Genomic DNA, 25,238 nt, shown 5'->3' on the forward strand with positions numbered 1-25,238 from the left:
CTTCAAAGCAATTGTCAAGTGATCAATAGACCAATACGAAACATTCTGATTCTACATCAAATGACTGTCTCAAAAAAATCATGTAAGATGTTACCAGGCGATTTTCACATGATCATCTTTTAACTTTCGTCAAGAATAAAAGATGAACTTGGTTAAATCGAAAGCTTAACAACACATATTTCGAGAAATATGTAAGCGAGTTAAACTCAGCTCGGAATATCAAATGTGTATAAAGTAAAGTCTATATAGCTATACGACTTTTGTCTCAATAAGAGATATAATAGAAATAGACTTTTGAGTGATAAATGAGTTCAAGTCTCCACATACCTTTTGTTGATGAAGTTCTACAAGCTCCACTTAGTAGTTCTTTGTCTTAAATCGATGAACGCCGTGAAGTCTAAAGCCTAAATTACACATTATATCCTAATTCGAGACATAGCTATAAGTAGAATAGAAATCAAGACTTATAGTTTTGGCAACTAAACTTGAAAAACAAGCTTGAGATAGCAACGCTTGCGAGTTCGACCGAGAAGTGCTCTAACAATCACATATTCACCTAATATGCTCCCATTGTTATATCTTCTTCCAAATCCTATACTCTTTCTTTTCCCACATAAGTACCATAGTTAATTGAAACCAAGGTTTCAAAATATTTATCTTCTTTGTTTAGGTCAAGTGTATCAATATTTGGATATGTAACACTCTTGTACCTAGAGTCATATAAAATTGGACAACCCTTGACCTTGAACAGTATCTCACCACTTTTAAAAAAACCACATGAGTCTCAAACAACAGTAGTGAGTCATAGTAATCTTATTGTTAACGATGTAACATTTAGTCCATGATTCTCTTGCTCCGTAATATTGAAGCATCCATACTTCAACACAAATTCCATAATAGTCAACAAGTACACAGAGGTACCCTTCCAACACCCCAAAGAGACAAATTCCAAGGACTCTCCTGGTAGTTGGTTTTCTTAATTTTTTATCACCGACATTCAAGGATATTATGAGTGTAGTAAAGTCTTGGGTTTTAGCAGACCAATGACAAGCTCCATTAACAAACAACCCATTTTGTAAAAAAAAGGAAACCTCTAAGGTATGGCTTGATTGTTGTTCCATGAGTTTGACCATAACGAATATCCTTCAACCGAAGTTACGTAATCTATCTGATCTAGTTTTTAAAAGTCTAATCAGCTTGTAATCGTCGATTTTGCAATCATAATCAATAGTATAAACGTAATTAAAAGAATCGAATTTACAATCTTTTGAAAAATGATTGGGTAATTTAGGTAGTTTCATGTACTCTTTGGCTTATGGGTTCCAAAACAAAAGAATCCCAATTCATTATTGCTAATGCAAACCAACATGTTGCAAGAACCAAACAATTCAACAATAGAACCTAAGGATTTGAAAGGGTAATTCATCTCAATAGCATGATCGTATTAATCGATCACCCACGATGTTGATGCTAATGAAATACTCCTTCCATTTACAAAAGATAGGCTTGTTTGGTTTCGCACAAAGATTAAGGAAACTAGTCATCATAGCTACTTTTTCATATTTTTCTCCTAATTTGTTCTTGCGCCCATTCATTTGATATTTGGAAGAAAAAAAAAAGAGATAAGTTGTCCTCATTTGTGTTAAGAGAGAAAAAAAAAGAGAGACAAGTGATCCCTTTCTGTGTTAAGAGATAAAAAAAAGTAGAGAGATAAGTGGTCCCTTTATGGGTAGATTAGTAAACTCATAACATTTGACTTTCCATTTATGGAAACCAGCCTATTTTTTCACATACCAAAATAAGGAAACCAAGCCTATCATTTAGAAATGGAGGGAGTATTACAAGGGGGTAGTCAAGTGAGATTTTCATAGATTTTTTATTTGAGCAATTCTCGGAGATTCTCTGAAAATATAGAGATTTTAAGTGTTTTTCTGAGAGTATATTAGAGAGTCTCTGTGACTTGTAGAGACAGAAAAATGAGATTTGTAAAGAGTGTCTGTGATTTGTAGAGACAAAAAAAATACATAAAATATGTAATAAAAAATCCAAAACTTTTACCGATTACTTTATCATGGATAAAAATATAAAAATGAGATTTGTAAACCTGTTGGGGAGAGACTTGTACCATGCCTATATTCCTAAAAAAGTCTCTCCAAATATCTGAAAACAACAAATCAATGACTTTCAGTTCTCCTTCGAATAACAGAGTTATTGAAGTGACTCTTATGAAATCCTAATCCAATAACATGGAGTTTCAGAGAATTTAAATGACTTAAAAAAAGTTTCTAACCTATAAGAAGAGACATTTGGAGACTCTTCAAAAATCTCTATAAGACAAACAGTAGATTCGGAAACTCTTTGGAAGTCATTTGAAATCTTAATTGACTACCTCCTATTAGTTTCATATAATAGATTATGTTTATCAAGACTCTCTACCCAATTGTCTAACCATGAGATTAACTTTGTCTTTCTGGATCGTAAGATTAAGATGCAACTTGACAAAATAAGAGCTAGCAACTAGAGCATGCCAATTCTTTGAAACACACTTACAGGTTAGAGATTTCACTGGAATCGTTGAAAAGATCTCAACGTAGATATCCTTTGGAAACCTTAACAAGATACAAGAATGATCTCTTCCGAAATGCATGACATTGTTGTTATACTTCGTTTTAGACTAGTTTTTTTTTTATCACGAGTGAGAAACGCAAAGGTAGGTTTTTTTTATCACGAGTGAGAAACGCAGAGGTAGGATTTGGTTTTCCTTTTATGCCAGAATCGTAGGGTCTCCGACGACTGACCACCGCAGGTGACTTGTTCACCCGATCAGGCGGCAAATCACTTTCGTTTGGATTTCATGGGCTTGGATATATCCTTGGAGTCGGAGCCATAAGGCGGGCCTCGGTCTAAAATTAAGAAGAAAGTCCATAAGACTTGTTCTAACTACGGATCAGATCATGAGGACATGTTAACCGTAGACACGTTAGTCAGACCGCGTGAAAAGAGCGAGTTTCTAAAAACGGCCGATCCGTTTAATAGAAGCTTCGCGAATATATATTTTAATGATTTTCCGGTGAAGGGTTTTTCATTCAGATTTCAGACTAGACTTTTACAGAGAGAGAGAGAAGCAAAAGGCTATACGTTTCTGAAGAGAGAAGGGAAAGCAATACGTTTGATTTTCATCGATCAGAAATCAGAATTCTCCTCCTCAATCTATATGTTGCAGAAGTATATATATAATTAATTTTTGTATTTAGGTTTAGATCTCTAATTCTGATATGATTATATGTTCCTTTTAAAAAAAAATTATTTATGCTGTGATTTTTTTCTTCTTCTAGGTAATTCAATCAGAAGCTATAAGGGCAAGACTCTTGTTACAAACTGAAACCTTTTGGATAAGGTAAGACAAAGCTTTTGCCTTTTTTATTTTTCAACTTTTGATGATTTAGGTTATAGTTTTCTTTTTCTGCAGTCATTAGACATTTTGTTGGATTTTAGGGGGTTTGCTGAAATTCTGTTTGTATTACTTAGTTAAAGGAGAAACTGAAATAATTTTAGTTTGATGTGTGAAAGGTTGTTTCTAAGTGCTTAATTATTAGAGATGTTATGTTTGGGCTTTGGAGGAATGGTTACCCTTCAATGTTGTATTTTTGGCACTAGGAGTCTTTTATGGTCCTGAAACTATAAGATAAGATAATGAGTTTCAATATGATTGTTGATATGATAGTGTTACGAGTAACTATGATTTTCAGACTCTATGTCAAGGGTTTAGACTTTAGAGTCTGTTTAATGGATGAAATTCAGAGAAAGTGAAAAGGGGTTTCATCTATGTTGAGGATTTAGAGTTTGTTTAGTGGATGAAGTTCAGAGAAAGTGAAAAGGGGTTTCTTCTTAAATCTGTATTAGTAATATTTTGCTTTCCTTTTACCGTAATGTGTTTGAACCCAAACGGCATTTTTCTGAGAGTACATAAATGTGGTTCTTCTTCTTGGTTGATTAGAATTTGAAGTGGGTTAACGAGCAAACATGGACACTGTTATTCTTTCATGTGAGCTATCATTTTGTTTTCTTCTCATAAAGCAATAACTAACATTGTTCTTTCTCTTCTGTGAGATGCACTTTCGGTCATCATCTTACAAACATGCAGGAATTGAATTGGTTTTTACATCCACATGGATTGCAAGAAGTTCCTGCAGTTGGTGGAAGACAAAAAGAAACGAGCTTTGGAGAAGAAAGAAGCCCCCTTGAAATGGGAACAGAAACTTGAAGCTGCTGCAAAGGCGAAAGCTGATGCCGAAGCCAAGGAAACGAAGCTGAGAGCTGTTAAACATAAGAGGAAATCTGTGTCAGACACATCTGATAGTGACAGTGGAGATGCAAGTAGCAAAGATGGGAGAAAATCTACAAAAATGTCCCACAAGAGGCACAGGAGGCACAAAGGTTCTTCAGACTCGTCATCCAATGACAGCGAGAGGAGGAAGGAGAAGAAATCTGCAAAGCATAGATTGAAGAAGAGATCCTTAAGCTCAGACGATGATGATAGCAGTAGCTATGATCTAAGAAAGCAGCGGGCACATAAAAGGAGAAGATCCATAAGCTCAGAAGATGATGATAGCAGCAGTGATGGATATAAGAGTGATGATCGAAGAAAGCATCGGGCACATAAAAGGAGAAGATCCTTGAGCTCAGACGATGATGATAGCAGCATCGATGATCATAGAAAACATAGTACACATAAAAGGAGACATAGGCGCCGGGTTTCAAGATCTGTTTCTTATGAATCTTCGAGTGGGGAAGAAGAAGATAGTGTAGCAAGGAAGGATCATAGATCAAGGCACCACAAACACCATCGCAGGTCAACACAAGCTACAGATCTGTCATGAATGGCGATGTGAAAATTGTGGGAAATGGAAGATATTGAAATTCACCAAGAAGAGTGTCCATCTTGACTTTATTTCACCTCTTAATTCAGGACTAAAGCTGATTGCATTTTCATTTGGTCTTTTTCTATTTGAAATTGTTTCTGGTGGAACTCTGAAAACCTCTAATGTTGCACTTATTGTTTCGCTGGGAACTTCATGTTTACTAAGACAAACTGTTAGGAGGATTTCTTTCACTTGATCCTTTTCATTCAATGAAAGAACTTTTATTGGTTTACTGAATGCCAAGAAATGTTGTTTTTACTATTTGAATTTTAACAAGATGCAGCTGTCTGTGAGGGTTTAAAACCAAATCATGTTGAGACGATACTATGACAGGCAAAGAAATGCAGAGATCTGAGGTGCACCCTGCTCTGAACCAAGTGTGTCGGACAAACTGGCAACCCCCAAACTTTCCTGGATTTCCTTTAAAAGAAATTCAGAAATTCATTCAGTTAATCTTTCTGGATTGGGTCAGATCTTAAGAAATTCTGCAGGTGACTTTAAACGGGGATGAGGCGTCTATACACATTAACATCTGAATGTAGAACACGCGGAGGTAGAGGGGCTGTGGTATGCTATGAAATGGGCGGCAGAACTTGGTCTACAGCAAATATGCTCAAAGAGTAGCAGAGGCAGCCAATGGAGACTACCACAAAGTTTGCTGGGAGAATCAACAACTTATCTTAGATATTATTGAATCTTTACGCAATCATCCTCTATGGAGTTGCAAGTATTTAAATAGACGTTCTAATAAGCCAGCAGATAAGTTGGCCAAGTATGCTAGATCATTTAAATCCGCCAGGTTTTATTACTTCATCAGAAAAAGAAAAAAAAAACTGAATTTTAACAAAGATCGATAACTTAAAAGCTGAGCACCCTTGGAAAAAAACCAGCTCTCTGAAAATCGTAGAAACTAAAGTTACATAGCTAGTCGAACACATTCCAATGAGCATCTGCAAACATACTTCACAAATGTGCTACTCATTGCCTTTATTAAGTAAATGGTAACTTCAAAAACTCCTCCAATTACTCATATGGAGAAAATAATAAAGGGTGTGATACAGTTAATACAATTGTGGATATCTGAAGGAAAAAGAATATGATGATGTGGTGCTATAAGTGAGCTCCCCACTCCACCTCCTTTTCAACATTTAAATCAATATACACTGGCCTTGTTGAAGATTACTCCAGCCACTACATTGAATGGATGTCTACAGTGGTTGTAAACAGCTGATGGAATAAAATTAATTTGTCTACGATGTCAGATGATTATTAACAACGCAGTTCGATGTACTAAAAGTTCTTCAAAATTTTCTCTGTGGAGACTCCTTCAGCCACAAGAAGAGATGTAATTTCCTGTAAAAAGAAAAGATGTCAGCTCAGACTGAATGGTTGTGTTTACCGAGTCGAGACAAACATCTGAAGTAATCATAAAACAAATGGTAGTTATCCAGTTAATGATAATTACTATTTAGCCTGTATTACTAATGTGACAAGCTCATTGGCAGTATGCCATAACTGTACTGGTACCAGGATATTGACTTAAATCTATTTCAAGCACATATTGACTGAGCCATTACACAACTAATCAACCTTATAGCTTGAACTAATATCATTTGTTAACATGTCAGCAGAAAGACATAGCCGACTTTAATAAATACAAAAGCTGTTCGGAAGCTCAATGATCAGAGACTTCCATTAGTAAGTGATAGTGGAAATAGAAGACAAACCTCAGCCATTTGTTTCTGCCCACAGAGCACTGAACCAGTAGACAAAGGGTTGAAGATGTGCTTGGCTCTAGCAAAAGCAGCCTGGAGACGAACCATTCAGAATAAGCTCTATAGCAAATGATTTCATAGGCAATCAGACATTAAATCAAATCATTAGGTTGAATACACATCAAAACCAACCTGGACATAGCCACGTTCACCGACCCATCTATCTTCTGGCTGTGATAATACTGGCACGACCTTGACACCAGAGGCTTCCCACTCCTTGAACCTATCCTATAAGAAGAATGTGTGGCACAAGCTTACGACAGAGTTCATTTGAAGCATAGATGACTTAATGTGCAAGGACTACGGAGTAAAAGATGTCATAAATTATGTAATATAGTATTTGACAAACCTGATAAGCCATTCTCTGAAGGTTCCTAGCTCCGTAATAGAGCCAGACGTCTGGTCGTTTATTGGCAGGGAAACCTGACTCTATGAGGGACCTGACCGGACTGCACACAAGGAAGCAAAGTGAGTACAGAAAGGTTTATGATGGAAATAATTGGTCATCCGCAAACAAATTCTTCCAAACTGGTTCAATGTTTGACAAATTGACTCATCACACAGTGAATAAATGGGATGAGAATATTGGAGGCACAAATTGGAGTAGCTTAGAGAAAGCTGTGAGAAACAGAACATCGTGAGGCCAGGAGGTGCAGTTAATGCTAACATATTTATGAGTACATAATACTAAACAGAACCAATAATGTTTTATTGTATAATGTCAAAGCTCACAAGAAAAAGGTGTATCGATTTAGTTATGCAATTACACCAAATTCCAATTTGTATTATAAACAATAACCAAAAAACAGTGTTACCAAGTGCATATGTTTGGTTTATTCTTAGAAGATAACAGGTGCTTATGGTGTCTAAGACTGATAAGTAGCTCCACTACTTTCAACATGTTTTGTCTTTTCATGAAATGCATGGTTTACGCAAAACACCTCAACACCCAGCTTTCGACCACAAATACTCATAGCTTCAATTTTCCGTAAACCAGTTACCCAGGTATCTAACTCACCAAAATAACTCTAACCGAGCTAAAAATTTACCTATTCAAGGAGTTCCAAGGCTCTAGACTCATTAATTACAAGAACAAAAAGATTATTATGTTTTCACAAATTCATGTCAACTACAAGTAATCTAGAAAGTAGTTTACTATCATGTTTTCGCAAATGTTCTTCCTTTCATGTCAACTATATCGGTAACCTAGAAAGTAATGTACCACAATTTTTGAAAGTAATTTACCAAAACAATTTTTGAAATTTGAGATTTAGAACCATGAATAAATCACTAATTCAAAACACATGATTAATGAGATCCCAATAGAAATTCAAAAAAGAGAGTTGATAGTATGATAAAATACCTAATTCCAGATCCAGTAGCAAAGATGAATACAGAAGGAAACTTCTCAGGAGGTGAAATCTGAGCAACATCAAAACCTTTACCCATAACAGAACTCAATTCAACCACATCACCTTTCTTCAAACCACATAAAAGCTGTGCAATAGAACCTTCAATACTCTTAACTAAGAATTGAAATTCACCATTTGATGATGTAGAAGATGGTGAAGAAGCAATAGCTAGAAAAGAAGGTTTCTCAATCTCCGGTAATTTCACTTGTATATATTGACCTGGTTTTGTATATGAAGAGATTAAATGAGGTGAATCTGAAACATTAATTGATATATTATACAAATCTTCAGCTGCTTTTGTTAACGTTGTTAATGGTGCTTGTGTCCAAACTGTTGTGTCTTGACGAAGACAAGCTGAGATTGTGTTTAAGGTACGGCGATGATTACGGCGTAAGATAGACATGGAACGAAACTCTACATTAGGGATGAGATTTTTCTGATTGTATCGGAGGTTTTTGGAGAGACAAGAAGGAGACCAAGAGGAAGAAGAAGGATGAATAGTGATGAGAGACATTTTGGGTGTTTTTTTTTTTTAGAGGAATGGGGAAGGAAGAGAGAAAAGTTTGGTCCGTCACTGAATCGCCGCCAATGTGGGAGGTGGTGCTGATATATTTTCACTTGTGTGGTTCACATGTGTTATAACATGTTTGATGTCATCCAATGAGGGTGGATTGTGGTGGAGTGGAGGATAAAATGGATATGGGATAACCAATTTTTGATAGGAGGTAATATCAAGAATCCACCCCCGTTTTATTTTCCCATTACTTCACTGGTGTGTTTGTTTGCAGAATTTACGATTTCGAGGATTTATAATTTCATAGGATTGGGATTCATGGAAATCCCACGTATGTTTGGTAACCCGATTCATAGGATTCATAGAATTAACTTATTTTAAAGTCTATGTATTATTTAGTATTATCCTCAAAATCTTAAAATTGTATATATATATTTCCTCCGTCCCACTATTAGATGACCTACTTAGTTTAAAGTTTTGTCACATTATTAGTTGACCCATCTTTTTAAATAAGGGAATATCTTTAAAACTATTTTTTTCATTGATTATCATTAATATGAGAAATATGTATAATTTGATATCCATGTTTATACTCGTTATGTGGGTGTTTTAAAATGCTTTTCAATGGTACAAAGTTTATGAATATCCGCGGTATAGTTTGAGAGATAATTCATTTCTAAATTTTACAAGTTATTATCCATAAGGGTATTATTGTAAAAATAATTAAAAAAAAAACTCTTTTCCCTTACTTGCCTTAAAAATTGTGCAAACTCCAACTATGTCATCTAATAGTGGGACGGAGGGAGTATAATATAAGATATAAAGTTAAAAAAAAGTGGGTCAATAAATCTCTTGATAAGTTTCCCAGCAAATTTTAGGGGAAGGGGTCGGACTCCATATGGAGGATTTGTTGGAAAACTGATTCCCATGGAAAACATAATTCCAGGGATTTGGGCAACCAAACATACCGTAAAAACGTAATTCCACCAAATCCCATGGACCCATAAATCCCACCTTTAAAATTCTACATCCAAACCCACCATAAGGCTAAGTTTGTTAATGTTTTTTCTTTTCAAAAGCACTTTCAAAATGTATTTATGGTACTAGTATTCTTTTCATATTAGTGTTTGGTATAGTTTTTGTAAAGTGCTTTTTACACAAAGCACTTCCAGAATTTTCCAAACTTTAAAAGCTGGAAAGAGCTTTTAAAATCTCCAAAAACACAAGTTGTAGTTCGACCCTAATTTAGAACTTTATTTCCTTTTCTATCCTTATTTTATTTATAAATGACAAAAATTACCTTTGAATTTATATATCATCAATTGTTTATTCCTATATTTTATTCTTTAAAGATTATTCAGTGAACTTATTTTTTTAGCTTATCAATTGTAAAATTAGAGCAACTATTAGATATTCATTTAAGTATTTTTTTCTAAATAATTATATCTACAATAAAAATTGGTTAAGTCAAGTAATGTTTTTTATTGGTAAACTTAATATTATTTATATATATATTTAATAGTAAATTTTTTAATTATTATTAAACCCAATAAAACCCAATAAAATTATTTTTATAGACATGTCTATTTTTGTAATTTTCTACAACAACAACAGTTGAACCTGGTATATTATCAAACACATTTCGATCGTTTTTTTAATAAGCTTTATTTTTAATTTATATTTTACCAAACGTTCAACTGTTCTTTTTCCACATCAAAACACAACAGAAAAAACGCTTCTATAAAAAGTACAACAATACCAAACTAAGTCTAACTCTCGTGATTGCTACAACGCGTATCAAATTAAATGGGGTGTACCAATTTAGTAGATCGAGTGATTATGATGGTGTTGTTTTGGCACACTCCCATAGATATTTATTAACTTCTTGTGATTTGTTTGAAGTCACAGTACTTGGATGCAAGGTTGTTTTCTTCTTTTAAGAGTTTGTGCTTACTGGTCTTGTTAATTCATTTTGCAGGTTTTTACATTTGCAAGTTATCCAAACACTTTTGTTTATCCGTGCAGAAGTGTTTCTTAGTAACCATGTAATCAGCTGTCACGTAATACTTCTTGGAGCCATATTCTAATTATGACGTTTAAATTCTATTTTGGATTCATGTGTGCTCTCTGTTCTGTATGTATTCTCGGAATAACACTTGAGCTGGGAAAACAATTGGAATCCAAAGTTGCACTAATACATGTATCATTCTTCTGACACTTTGATTATAGATAGTGATCAAGTTACCAATATTGAAGACATATAAACAAACTTCGTATGTTATATTTTCAATGAACAGACCATGGAAACTATATAGATATAGAATAATCATTCATTACTTACTAACCTCGTTATGAAGGATGATATCTTTGTTTGTTCTTCAATTCTTCGTGTTCGAATCCTTAAGAGTAAGAGTAAGTTGAGTGACTAATATATGTCTTCATATTTCTAAGTTTTGAGTCCAACTTAACGAAGTTGACTTTAGTAAGCAATTCAAGCAGTGAGTTTTGGCATTTAAACTTGACAATTATTAACTAAATGTAATTAAGCCCGGTTCGCAATGCCATTTTCATAACATTTGTTCGTGTCGTTTATGTAGGTTGCTAATGTGAGGATGTTTCCATGGGCAAGAGTAACCTCAATCCAACTGTTCAAGATCTCATTATATCTAGTGGTTAGTTAATATTAATTTTATTATTATTAAGTTCATAACGTATCAATGTATTTCATACCAATTAATAGTGTATATGCTTAATCTTGTGAAGCGGTCGGAGTTGTTTACCTCATTGTGGCAGACAAGGTTTTTTTAGCAGCTGCCTGTACAAAATCTATCAATTACATAAGAGGTGAATATAACTAATTCATATTGTTGATTCCCGTTATATTATCTTATAATGATGATTGTAGTGCAATGATGGTGACGAAGAATTTAGAGGCACCTTATAAGTTCTACTAATCATATTAATCGATTCTTGTGTTTCTATTTAAGTAGTTACTCCTTTGTTTTCATGTACAACGATATCTTAGCCCCGTGATGGATGTATTATAAATAAATTAACAAAATCTCAAAGTTTTTGATTAATGAAATAATAGATAATAGAACTAAGGACTTCTTCACTACCTTATACGGATCTACCAATATCATAAACAATTTTTGAGATATCTTTGTTTCAGTCAGTTTGTAGTTAGTAAAATTTATGTTCTCTTTCTGAGCAGCAATCACAGTCTCCAAACAAAGTGATTTACAATTATTCATAAAATATAACTATTGATAACTTAAATATGACATGATGTAATATATTGGAGATAAATTGCAGTCTATGTCATGCTGAAGAATGATCCGCATATCATATACTTCTCAATTGCACATTCTCAAAGAAGATTTGGAACTAATTTTTGAATGGCTACAAGCAAAAATGGTGTCTGTGGATCTTTAAAAAAGAGTTGTTGGCTTCGAAGTTCATAGATGTTAAGAAATTAGAGAGAAAGCTATGGCGGGTCATTTTTTTTACAATATGGTGGGTTCCATGGGGTGAAAGGAATATGAGTTTGATGGATCACATGAAGGATAAATATGCAAAAACTACTATAAATGGAGTAAAAAGCTGCTTATTCATTCGGGGGAGGGAAGCATGGTTTAAATTTAAAATGATCAGGGATTTGGTATGAAACTAGAAAGATGTTACTAACGCTAGATTACTTGATTCTATCTTGGTTTAAGTTTGTGTCTCGTGGGTTCCCTTTACTATATATGTGTTACAGTCATATTTTGTTTTTGTAAAAAAGTTTATAATTTTTTTACCCTCCTCCCCCACAAAAAAAATATCATAAAATAATTACCAACTCAAATATAACTCGACATCCGTATGCAATCATCACATCAATGGAAGTACAAGATTTTCTGATAGAGTAGTAATGAATCATTACTATTGTTTTTGTTCAAAATAAAAGAAAGATAAATCATTACCAACTGGAAAAAATTAAACATGAATTAAGTACGGAAAAAATGAAAATGAATAAGAAACAACACAAATTGAAACCAACATTTTCTCAGTTTTCACTTAACCCCCAGTTTCAAAACATAATTAATCTAAAAGTCACACAATGCATCGCAAGCGGAATAAAAATACCGATCCTGATGATGGTGCATCAGTTCTTAAAAATGGTAGATACCCAGAGTTATTACAACCTCCTCATCAAAATCATCAAAAACTGTTCTTGAAAATGTGGGGTCTAACAACCACACCCAACAATTCGTTTGGCAATCTGAGAGGACTTGCTCCAATACACTTTCTAGAGAATCAACTAGACAGTCAGACTCAATCTAGAGTAAAGTATATCAAAGAGTATAATATCTCTATCTCTCGATTTAATTCTTACTCAAGCAAATGGAAATCTGCGAGTCTTGATTAAATCCCATAGAGATAACTTGGATGGTATCAAAGACCAATATCCAAGTGTCAATCAATGTAAATCAACAAGCAAAGGTTGGATATTCTAATTGATTGATCTAACGCACAACCTGTGATATTTCAATTATATAACAAAATATAATGCGGAAAAGAAATAACACAGACACCAGAATTTTGTTAACCAGGAAACCGCAAGTGCAGAAAAACCCAGGGACCTAGTCCAGTTTGAACACCACACTTTATTAAGCCGCTACAGACACTAGCCTACTACCAATTAACTTCGGACTGGATTGTAGTTGAACCCTAATCAATCTCACACTGATTCAAGGTACATTTGCGCTCCTTGCGTCTCTGATCCCAGCAGGATACTACGCACTTGATTCCCTTAACTGATCTCACCCACAACCAAGAGTTGCTACGACCCAAAGTCGAAGACTTGATAAACAAATCTGTCTCAAACTGAAAAGTATATAGGAATGAATAAATATGTCTCCCACAGAAATACCCAAGAGTTTTTGTTCCTTCTTTTGGTAAATCAAGGTGAACAAGAACCAATTGATAAAACGGACTTATATTCCCGAAGAACAACCTAGTGTTATCAATCACCTCACAATAATCTAAATCTTATGATGGCGAAACTAGATATTGTGGAATCACAAACGATGAGACGAAGTTTGTTTGTGACTACTTTTCTATCTTTCCTATCGGAGAAATAAATCTCAAGCCAATTTTACAATTGTACTCGTACGATAGAAACAACAAGATCAGATCACACAACTACAAGAGAAGTAGTATCGGCCTGGCTTCACATTCCCAATGAAGTCTTCAAGTCGTTAACCTACGGGGTCTCGAGAAGAAACCTAAGGTTAAAGGAGAATCGACTTTAGCTATATAACTAGTATCACACAGGAGGTGTGGGGATTAGATTTCCAAGTTGTTAGAGTTCTCCTTTATATAGTTTTCAAATCAGGGTTTGCAATCCAAGTTACATTGGTAACAAAGCATTCAATAATCATCGTTAGATGAAAAACTTGATTCAACCAAGCTAATATCTTTCATCCGTTAGATCGAACTTAGCTTGTTACACGAAAATGAAATGTACCCTCATTTGGGTTTTTGAACGTACCCAAACGTGTACACTCATGTTGGCTCATCAAATAGTTAACCGAGGTTAGCCACATGGTTACTCTCATATTAACCTTATTCATCTTATCCATAACTAGTTCAAATGACTCAAATGAAACTAATTAAAGAGTTTTTCAATTGCATATAAGACACAATTGAAATCAAATCGGTTTGATTCACTTAAATCAATCATGAACATTATAGCCACGGTTTGCAAAGATTGCATTCCTTAAGATTTAAATGTTTAATTTCATGAACTGATCGATTTAACCAAATAACCATCTTAAGTATGCGTACTTAAGCAACCAGATTTGAGTTTGTTAAGTTTCCAAACTCAGCAGAAATTTACGGTTGGAAAACTTTCGCCAGTATGCGTACGGGTACACACACTTAAGGTGACCAGTTTAGGAGTTTGTAATTCCCAAACGCAACAGATATTTTTGGTTCGAAAACTCCTACCAGTATGCGCACGGGTATGCATACTTAAGGTGACTAGTTTAGGAGTTTGTAATTCCTAAACCCAGCAGTTATTTTCGGTTCGAAAACTTCTACCAGTATGCGTACGGGTACGCATACTTATCTTGTCCCCTTCACCAATTTTGTATACACACATATGCATACATTTGGTTCTCGGTTTATGGATTTATACACTAATGTGCGAACACACTCTATATCCAAGGATGGTTATCTCATCAACTCCTAATTTCAATCATTGAAACTTTCTTAGAGGACGTTATATAGTTGTTGTTCACAAACTATTTTTCGTCAAAGCGATTTTCAAGTTATTGAAATTATCATAATGAAACATTCCAAGGAAACATCAAATGATTGTATTACACAAACCATGTTAGATGTAACTCGGCAATTTTCATATGATCTTATTCGGACTTTCATCACGAATGTAAGATGAGCATGGCTAAATAGAAAGCTTGCCAACACATATTTCAAGAAATATATAAGCGAGATAAACTCAACTTGAAATCTCAAATGTGTATCATAAAAAAAAAATCGTAACACGACTTATGTCTCAATATAGGAGATATAGAAGAAATAGACTGTCCAAGCGATAGATAAGTTTAAGTCTCCACATACCTTTTGTTGATGAAGTTCCACAAGCTCCCCTTGGTAGTTCTTCGCCTTCAAATGATGAACCCTAAGAAATCTAAGCTCAACTACACTATCTATATCCTAGTCCGAGAAATCTATAAATAGGCTAGAAATCAAGACTTATAGTTTTGATCACTAACATTGACAAACATTGAGATAGCAACGCATGCGAGTTCGACCGAGAAATTCTCTAACAGTTCTTAACCCGTCAAATAAGTCCAATGACAATTTTGTTAGGTCCAATACATCAATAACCTCCCCCCACCCCCACCCCCACCCCTACCCACCCCCCCATGTCCCGACATTATTATTACTTCAATAATCAGGATGGTGTTTTCAGAAGGTAATAGAGTCATTCTTGCGACTCATAGTTAAGAGCTTTTGAGTTAGGGGGATTCCCATACCTGACTCTAAAGGGTTCGAGTCAGAGGTAATTGGTGAGTCAGATATCGAGTCATCCATAAAAAAAGAAACAATAATGAACAGTTTTATATCTAACTGGGGACGAGTTAGATCCAGATGCTGAGTCAGAAGAAAAAAAACAAGGTGTTTGATATGGAAATGAAGGATTATAATTTTGGATCTATCAAGAGTATATACGAAGTACATGTACAACTGTATGAATATCTTAACTTTTTATAAGCTAGCGGGTTATAAACCCTTCGATAATAACGTGCAAGTATTTTCGGTCGTTAATGATAAATGTAAGCTGTCAATGATTTATTTACAAATAAACCTTTATTTTAACTACAAACAAGTCCTTATTTCGATTTGACAGACCATTTTATGTATGCCTTAACCACATCAACACCAAGTCACTAACAATAACTTTAGAAAATCTCACCACCTTCAACCTTTTTTACCTTCAGCTTCTTTTTCACCTCCTAAGCAATCTCATACCCTAGCTTTATTTCATTCCTCTACCATTTTGATTGATCAAAACTATAAAGAAAATGACATTTACATCTTATGGAAACCATACCATCATTAAAATATTCATTTTAATCACCACTGACCCTTAACAGCAGCAACAACAAGAAACCTGGATTACTATTATTCAACCTTTTTTATTTCTTCTTCTTCTTCTACTGCCACTGCTATCATGATATGTACATCAACATTATTTGAAGGTGGTCAAAACTTATTAGGTAGATCGAGAAAGTCCATTGATAATTTATATCATATACATCTATTAATTTACCTATAAATTGAATAGTTTGAGTTGTATCTAAAGCTGATAGATGCGTTATATGTAATGGGAACAATGTAGAACAAAAAAAAACACGGATTGATTTTGATTTAGAAACAAATTGAAAGTATAAATTAGTCATACTTCACTTAATTTGCAATTGAGGTTAACACAAGTAAAGAATCCATATTTCTTATGATTCTATTGAGCTAGACGTAATGATAAATCAAAAGAGTGTTAAGTTCTTTTGTTTTTTTTCTTCTTCTCTTGTCGGTGGTCAAACTCGGTGATAAAAAGAGATATTTTATTACAAGGACCCGAAATCTTAAAAATAAATAATTTAAAGGAGCGACTTATAATTAAATATTTATATAATAATTCTCTCTTTAATCTAAACCAATCCGTGGGCAGATAATATAATGTAATGACTGGAAACCCGCTAGCTTATAAAGTTTTATGCATGACAGTGCGGGATAGCATAACCCTTAATATTATAGTACAAGATATATGTAATTACACGAGGATTACATAATATAATTTTGACAATAATGAAGAAAAAAACTCTAATAAGGTGTTTATAATAGCTTGATGCATTTATAATGCATTAATATTAATTTAATAATGATAACATGTTAAAAAACACGAGCCTGACTTTGTGCATCTCGCTTTAATCGGTGTGCACATTCCTCCCTTCTTAACTGGGTACTTAGTTGACGAGATATGCATTTCCACGTCTATTTTATTTTACTTTTTTACAGAACTGATATCTTCTCTGTCATATTTATCTTCTATATCTGTTAGGTTTAGTTTTCAATTTCTCTGCTATCTTTTCTTAGTCCTGGTTATGCAAAATTAGTGTTAAGTATTTTAATATTTAGGAACAAAATTGAAACATAATCAACTCAATATTTTTCACTATCACAAAAATCCCTAGCATCAGTAAAACAAATGATTATTGATATATGAATGATCTGCATATATTGCTCAGTTTATTTCTGCGTAAGTTGTTCTTTTGTTATGAACGTGTAAATAAATTCGTTTTTTTAGTATTATATTAAACTTTTAATGTTTAAAATTTGAGGATTTTATGTTTGTTTTTCCGGGTTAAGATTGTAATGGATAATCATAGAATTGGTTTAAACTTAATGCTTAATTTCGACACACTTACTGTTGAATTGTTGGCTGATTTTAGGATTCAAATTGGGAATTTGTGACTGTGGCTATAAATAATATAGTAGATAGCGCAATATTTGCATCTGCTGTGCAATACAATAAATAATACATGGGAAGTAATACAGGGGAGGTAATATCTCCTAAAATCTTAGTCGGACCCTATTGGGTTATGGCCAAGTGTGGCAGACAGTTATTCAGTGAGAATGTTTATACTAGAATGAATGAAAAAGTGAGTATATCGGACTGTACTGGGCATTTCCATCAATTTGTGAGAGAAATGGATAGCCAGGGAACTGCGTTGGCCAGAAGATTCTAGCCGAAGCTGGTGTAATTATTGGATTGTTGGAGGGTGCTATTCCCAAGATGTTTTCCGTAGGTTACTTGTTGGGTGAGAGTCTTTCAGAGAATTGCTTTTTCTAGTGGTTTGTTTTCTTTCATTTTTTGATTGTGAGTTTTATGGTACTTATGCTAATGATTTGCAAGATTTTATGGAAAAATATTATAGGGATAATATGACCTTGAAGAAGGTAAAGACCTCACCAATAAGTGTGTTAATAGAAGCACATGTTTACAAATGTGTAATGGCTCATTGAGGTGAAACTGCATGTTGCAGTTGTGGATCAATGGTAGAATGTTATAATGATGTGTTATGGCTCGTTGTGGAAAAATTCAGACTATATATAATTTGGCAATTTGCATCTGCTATAGGTTCGTGGAAGGACAAAAAAATATGGAAAATGGAGGAATTAGAAAAATAAAGAATCATAAAAATAAAGATCTTTTAGAGTTATATAATCTTCAATTCTGAACTTAAAAAATAAAAAAGCATAAAAATATGGAAGATGGAAGAACATAAAAGAGAAAAAAGTGGGAAAACAAATGCTTGTAAACTTGTGTTTTACTTTTTCCAAATATATATTTAAAGAAAATTAATTTTAAAATGTTAAAAAAATAAGTTAAGTCTAGCAAATGAAAAGGTGAGATTGGTACCAACAGATGCACAAATTTGCACTTATAAAAAAAATATAAATGTTAGAGCATTGTTCGGTCGAACTCGCATGCGTTGCTATCTCAAGCATGTTTGTCAATGTTAGTGATCAAAATTATAAGTCTTGATTTCTAGCCTATTTATAGATGTCTCGGACTAGGACATAGATAGTTAGTTGAGCTTAGATCTCTCGACGTTCATCTCTTGAAGACGGAGAACTACTAATGAGAGCATGTGGAACTTCTTCGTCAAAAGGTATGTGGAGACTTGAACTCATCTACCACTTGGAAAGTCTATTTATACTATTTGCTTTATTGAGATAATTCGTGTTACAATATAGTTTTCTCTATAAACATTTGAGATTTCGAGCTGAGTATATCTCGCTTACATATTTCTCGAAATATGTGTTGGTAAGCTTTCGCTTCGACCAAGTTCATCTTATATCATGAGAAAATTTCCGAGTAACATCTTACATGGCTTGTGTGATACAATCATTCGGTGTAGGCTTGGAATGTTTCGATAATGATTATTTCAATATCTTGGAAATTGCTTTGATGCTAATAGTGTGTGAAAACGGCTATTGTCATTATAGAAGAATGTTTCAATGATTGAAATAAAGAGTTGATGATGTAACCATCTTTGGATAGAAGCATATATAGTGTGTTCGCACATTAGTGTATAAATCCATAAAGCGGAAGCCAAGAGTATGCATATGTGTGTATACGAAATTGGTGAAGGATACAGGTTAAGTATGCGTACTCGTACGCATTCTGGCGGAAGTTTTCGAACCGAAAATATATGTTGAGTTTGGGAATTACAAACTCCTAAACTAGTCACCTTAAATATGCATACCTGTACGCACACTGGCGGAAGTTTTCGAACCAAAAATTTCTGCTGAGTTTGGAAACTTAACAAACTCAAAAAACCGGTTGCTTAAGTACGCATACCCGTACGCATACTTAAGCTGGTTACTTTGTTAAATCGGTCAGTTCATGGACTTAAACATTCAAATTATAAGGAATACAATCTTTGCAAACCATGTCTATAATGTTCATGATTGATTCAAGTGAATCAAACCGATTTGGTTTTAATTGTGTTTTCTAAACAATTGAACAACTCTTTAACTAGTTTCATTTGAGTCATTTGAACTAGTTATGGTTAAGATGAATAAGGTTCATATGAGAGTAATCATATGGCTAACCTCGGTTAACTATTTGTGAACCAACCTGGTGTACACGTTTAGGTACGGTTACATAAACCTAAATGAGGGTACATTTCATTTGTGTGTAACAAGCTAAGTTCGATCTAACGGTTGAAAGATATTAGCTTGGTTGAATCAGGTTTTTCATCTAACGGTGAATATTGAATGCTTTGTTACCAAGGTAACTTGGATTGCAAACCCTGATTTGAAAACTATATAAAGGAGAACTCTAGCAACTGGGAAAACTAATCCCCACACCTCCTGTGTGTTACTATTTGCATAACTAGAGTCGATTATCCTTTAACCTTAGGATTCTTCTCGAGACCCTATAGGTTAACGACTTGAAGACTTCATTGGGATTATGAAGCCAGACCCAACTATTATCGTTGTAGTTACGTGATCTGATCTTATCGTTTCTATCGTGTTGAGTGAATTTGAAATAATTGGCTCGAGATTTTATATCTCCGATAGGCAAGATTGAAAAGTAATCACAAACAAACTTTGTCTTATCGTTTGTGATTCCACAATAACTTGTTTCGCTAGTCTATTAAGTTTATTGTGAGGTGATTGATAATACTAGGTTGTTCTTCGGGAATATAAGTCTGGTTTATCAATTGGTTCTTGTTCACCTTGATTCATCAAAAGACGAAACAAAAACTCTTGGGTATTTCTGTGGGAGACATATTTATTCAATCCTAGAGACTTTTCTGTGTGACATAGATTTGTCTATCAAGTCTTCGACTTTGATTCGTAGCAACTCTTAGTTGTGGGTGAGATCAGCTAAGGGAATCAAGTGCGTAGTATCCTGCTGGGATCAGAGAAGTAAGGAGCGCAACTGTACCTTGAATCAGTGTGAGATTGATTAGGGTTCAACTACAGTCCAGTCCGAAGTTAATTGGTAGTAGGCTAATGTTTGTAGCGGCTTTATACAGTGTGGTGTTCAATATGTACTAGGTCCCAGGGTTTTTCTGCATTTGCGGTTTCCTCGTTAAAAAAATTCAGGTGTTTGTGTTATTTCTTTTCCGCATTATATTTTGTTATATAATTGAAATATCACAGGTTGTGCGTTAAGATCAATTAATTTGAATATCCAACCTTGGGTTGTTGATTTACATTGATTGACACTTGAACATTGGTCTTTGGTACTGTTCAAGTAACTCCTCTTATATTCAATTAGGCTCGCTCTTAGAGCATAGCTCGGTTGAACCACCAACCGTTGGTATGTCAAGTTTGTGTCGTAGTGTAGAATGTAGGGGCTACCAGGATGTGTGCCATTAGTAGTTATTTAGGAGTTCCCTTATAGTATTAGCGCCTGTCTTTAGTTATGTGTAATGGTTGGTTTAGATTAGCCCACGTGGAGTGTTTCTAGTCGTTGGATTAACTTGAGTTACCTAGTCTTATAAAACGCGAGTCACTCTGTATTTGCAAGCTAATCGATTATCAATTATCAAATAAGAACCTTGTTCTTTAATGGATGTGTTCTCTGAACTCAGATTTGGCCTGAATCTATTAATTTAGGAGGTGTTTATCACCAATTCTATCCATCTGTTTGTCTAACTGTTGTAGTAATACAACAATTGGCATCAGAGCCGTTCAATCCACCCAAAAATTTCTTCATTTTTTTTTATCATGGATTCAACAGATGAAAAATGGGTTGAAATGAATGGAAAACTAGTACCTCTGCTGAAGTTGGAAAGGAAGCAGCAGAGAAATTAGATGTTTGCTCTAAGTGGCATCGATATTATTTGACGAACAAGGACGCCGTAGATCGAGATCGCAAACTACAGAGGTGGTTAAAATTGATAACCAAGGCATTCGAGAGGGTAACCTCACTCATGATTATTAGGCATACTGGTCCATCTCATCCATCTCCTTGCAGAGTCAAAGTCGATTTTACTGTTGTTGATGAATTTTCAGAATCGGAGTTGATTCCTTCTTATTTCTTTGAAAAAGTTTCAACTGTCGTTAATTCAATTCCTTCCGCTGTCGATGAAGAAGCAGATTCTCTCAAATTAGGGTTAATTACATCATTTTTGTTTCATATGAAGAATGATTTTTCTACTGGTGAGAGTTTACAATATGAGAAAGTGGTGAATATTGATGTTGTTGAAGTCATTAGGTCAAATCCATTCAGAATCGGGGAAGTGAATAAGTTCATTAACATCGGCGTGATTGAATTCTGTGTGAGAAATTGCGTCAAATTTTTTTCAGCACACCAGGGCAGTTGTGACGAAGGTTTCTTTCTCCACAGCAAAATTATAGGTTTGGGTTGTTTTTGCTTCAAACTTGATTATTCTCGTTTGTTATTCGACCGAGGTAAACGTGCCGGTAGATTGATTCTTCTATTACTTCTTAGCTTTGGGTATAACTCAGATTTTTCATCTATGCGATCAATTCATATTTTATGTGTTAATGATGTTGACGTTTATGATGTGAGGAAGTTGTTTGTTCATATAGCTAAGAGACACAGAATTTTGAAACTCCTATGGATTAGGCTATATGAACCTGAAATGGTACATGATTTCTTGGGTAAACTTCCTGCTAGTGTTTTGTGGATCTGGAACGATGGTGGTGTTTATTACTATCCTAATTTTGTGCACCTTTGTTCTGTATTTGATCGTAGAAAAGGAATTTAGCCTACTCAAGGGTCTACTCATTCAGTGAATGATTATAAATTTTCTTTTAGTCTATATAATTCTTGTTCATTGATGCTCGATGAGTATTCCAAATTATAGGCTACTAACAATGGATATTTCGCCTTTGAGTGCATTCTGGAAGATTGCAAGTGGTATGGGAAAATGCTCTTGTATCATAAGCCTCTGTGGTCTAGGTTGATACTTCCATTGACAGGGGTTAATGCAGCTGGTACTACAAGGGAATTATTTACTCAACTACATCACAACAATAGGTGGAGTTTACTGTCAACAACTGTATTATCTACCCATGCTCTTCCACAAAAACTTTTGTACTGTCATAGCTTGCGGAGTCCCGTATTTCAAGAAAAAGGAATTCAACGTATAAATGTGTTGCATTGGGTAGAATACTTGAGCTGGAAATTCAAGTTTGGGATAAGTATTAGTGTAGCAGTTCATTTTTTAGTTCTTGACATTGCTACATCTCAATTTTATTTTTCAAGAATCAGGTTATGGTTGCTCCCTCTTCTGCTTCTAAATGCAGTCCATGATAGTTTTTTACTTCTTGAGGAAGTTGTGCAGAAAATTTTGCATAAAAAATTGATTTATTTACTCGAGATTTATGAATGCGATTCCGCTAAATATCCTCATGGGTGTTACTGGTATCTATGGAACTTTATTTTTTCTGATGTACCTAATATTTCAGCATTTCACTATGACGAGTCATTGAAGGATGGTGGTGGTGAAAATGAAGATAAAGTTGTGCCACAAACCCTTTTACAGGAAGTTGAACAAGATGATTCTTATCTCTCTCGAATCGAGCTCATCTTGCAATTTTTACTGCTTAATTTTGAAGCCTACAAGAGTTCTTCAAATCGAGAGGGGACTATAACTGCAACCTTAACTTCAGACCTTGTATGTTTACCACCTGCTGAATTTTTTCAACCACCTACTTATTGTTGCACCCAGCTGATTGGTTTCTCCAAATTTGGTTCCCGTCAATATTCGATTCCTTTTTACAGCTGTTGGTTGGGTTTGGTGTATCAAGCAAGAGAAGCCTATATAATCGGATACCTAAGTTGTAAATTCAAATTAGTTTCATCTGGATTGTGGTGTAATATATGTTGTGTAGATGGGATTCGTAATCTGATTGTTGCAAATGGTGTCGCTAAGCTCATTTGTGTATTGCTGAAAACGCTTGAGCAGTTTGAAATGATCTTTCTCCATAAATTAGTGGGCAGTGTAGTCTGGAGAAGAATTTGTGGTGATGCTGATATTTTCTTGCTTTAACTGGGTCCACATAACACTTCACGAGACTCTTCTGACATTATTCAATCAGTTGTTGGACAATCAACTACCACAATTGTTAATAATCAGTGCTATTTTCGGCAAATCAATCTTTTTCAACGCCCTCGATTACTTACATCTGCAGTATTTGGGAAGTTTTTGCTACACAAGAGAGTTAGATTGACAGTTGGACACTCAAGTGTTCAAAGAGTACTTGGAATTCAGGCCTTTCTAGTGGTAATTCGGATTCTCCACAAGTTGGTAAGGGTACAGTACTTGAGATGGAAATTCAGATTCTCTTACCAACCACTTATGATGCTCCCATCATTCTTTAGAAGTCGTTCCCAGTTCTTCAACAAGGGTCTATTTTTGCACTATCTCTTACCTGCATCTGTGTTGTATGGAGCTCTCTCTATCTTGTTTTTGTTGCAAAGAACAGTGTACACGCATACCAATCTGGAGTCTACTGATGGTTTCTGGTCATCAGTTGTTCTGTTTACCACAATACATGCATCTCGCTTAGAACAATCGGCTTCCCAGCTCAAGGATTTATTCGTGGAAAGTCATGGAGAGATTGCAATGTTCAGTGATTCCACACCAAGGCCCATGCTTGCTAGAGTTGTTTTCCTAATGTTACACATCTCTAAAGCTGGTGATGATAATGATAAAGCACATGTTCACCCCGGGGAATTGTGCACAAGAATGGAAGCTCAAATCTTTCCCAGGGCGATTCAACTTATATATGTGTGGATATGGATAGATTATTCGAAGTGGAAATTCAAATTATCTTCCACTAGTTTGTGGAGAGTTGGACTCAGGGGTATGGCCGCAACTTCTGAGAGAGTTGTTTTGGGAGACTGGTTTACTTAGGATGGGTATATTTTTGGGGATGTCCAACACCTTTGGGGGAAAACTGAATGTTTCCGCACTACAGGGCATACTAATATAAGAGAAAGAAAAAGTTGCCAGCTCCATACTGTCTACAAATGCATCATCCAGATTGCTATGTTCACAACTTCATAAGTGGTCAATTGATGATAGTGAAGTTCAATCTATTCGATTGTTGCAGGTTCATTTTACAGACGAAAACACGCGGATTCATATTCATGCATGTCTCAACTGGTTATGGATAAGGATTTCCTATGCTCACTGAATTAGCATTTTCAATTACAGAGCTATGTTCGATGGATGCTGCTGCAATGCCAAGATGAACCTACACATGCCCAACAACAAAACAATCTTCCTATTTTATTTTCCATCCTTGAGGACAAGGATGTTTTCAACGAGGGTGGAATGTCGTAGTGTAAAATGTAGGGGCTACCAGGATGTGTGCCATTAATAGTTATTTAAGAGTTCCCTTATAGTATTAGCGTATGTCTTTAGTTATGTGTAATGGTTGGTTTAGATTATCCCACCTGGAGTGTTTCTAGTCGTTGGATTAACTTGAGTTACCTAGTCTTATAAAAATCGAGTAACTCTGTATTTGCAAGCTAATCGATTAT

The 25,238-nt window shown here is 34.8% G+C and overlaps 2 protein-coding genes across 3 annotated transcripts; one reads left to right on the forward strand and one right to left on the reverse strand.

Annotated features, from left to right (window-relative positions):
* Positions 1 to 3,056: 3,056 nt before the first annotated feature.
* Positions 3,057 to 5,165, forward strand: LOC113275424 (sarcoplasmic reticulum histidine-rich calcium-binding protein-like). 2 transcript variants are annotated; one of them, XM_026524916.1, is made up of 3 exons: positions 3,057 to 3,225; positions 3,336 to 3,397; positions 4,111 to 5,165. In XM_026524916.1, exon 3 carries the CDS (start codon positions 4,170 to 4,172, stop codon positions 4,878 to 4,880), a length of 711 nt encoding a protein of 236 aa, XP_026380701.1. In that variant the 5' UTR covers positions 3,057 to 3,225; positions 3,336 to 3,397; positions 4,111 to 4,169; the 3' UTR covers positions 4,881 to 5,165. The 2 variants fall into 2 exon arrangements, with proteins under 2 accessions (XP_026380701.1, XP_026380702.1); XM_026524917.1 differs by having other exon boundaries at positions 4,145 to 5,165.
* A 632-nt stretch (positions 5,166 to 5,797) lies between these two features.
* Positions 5,798 to 8,700, reverse strand: LOC113275426 (fruit protein pKIWI502-like). The gene is made up of 5 exons (XM_026524918.1): positions 8,061 to 8,700; positions 7,047 to 7,146; positions 6,830 to 6,925; positions 6,650 to 6,730; positions 5,798 to 6,275 (listed from the first exon to the last, which is right to left on the reverse strand). Exons 1-5 carry the CDS (start codon positions 8,621 to 8,623, stop codon positions 6,213 to 6,215), a joined length of 903 nt encoding a protein of 300 aa, XP_026380703.1. The 5' UTR covers positions 8,624 to 8,700; the 3' UTR covers positions 5,798 to 6,212.
* Between the last annotated feature and the right edge of the window lie 16,538 nt (positions 8,701 to 25,238).

Source organism: Papaver somniferum, chromosome 4 (genome assembly GCF_003573695.1).
Source record: "Papaver somniferum cultivar HN1 chromosome 4, ASM357369v1, whole genome shotgun sequence".
Lineage (NCBI taxonomy): Eukaryota > Viridiplantae > Streptophyta > Magnoliopsida > Ranunculales > Papaveraceae > Papaver > Papaver somniferum.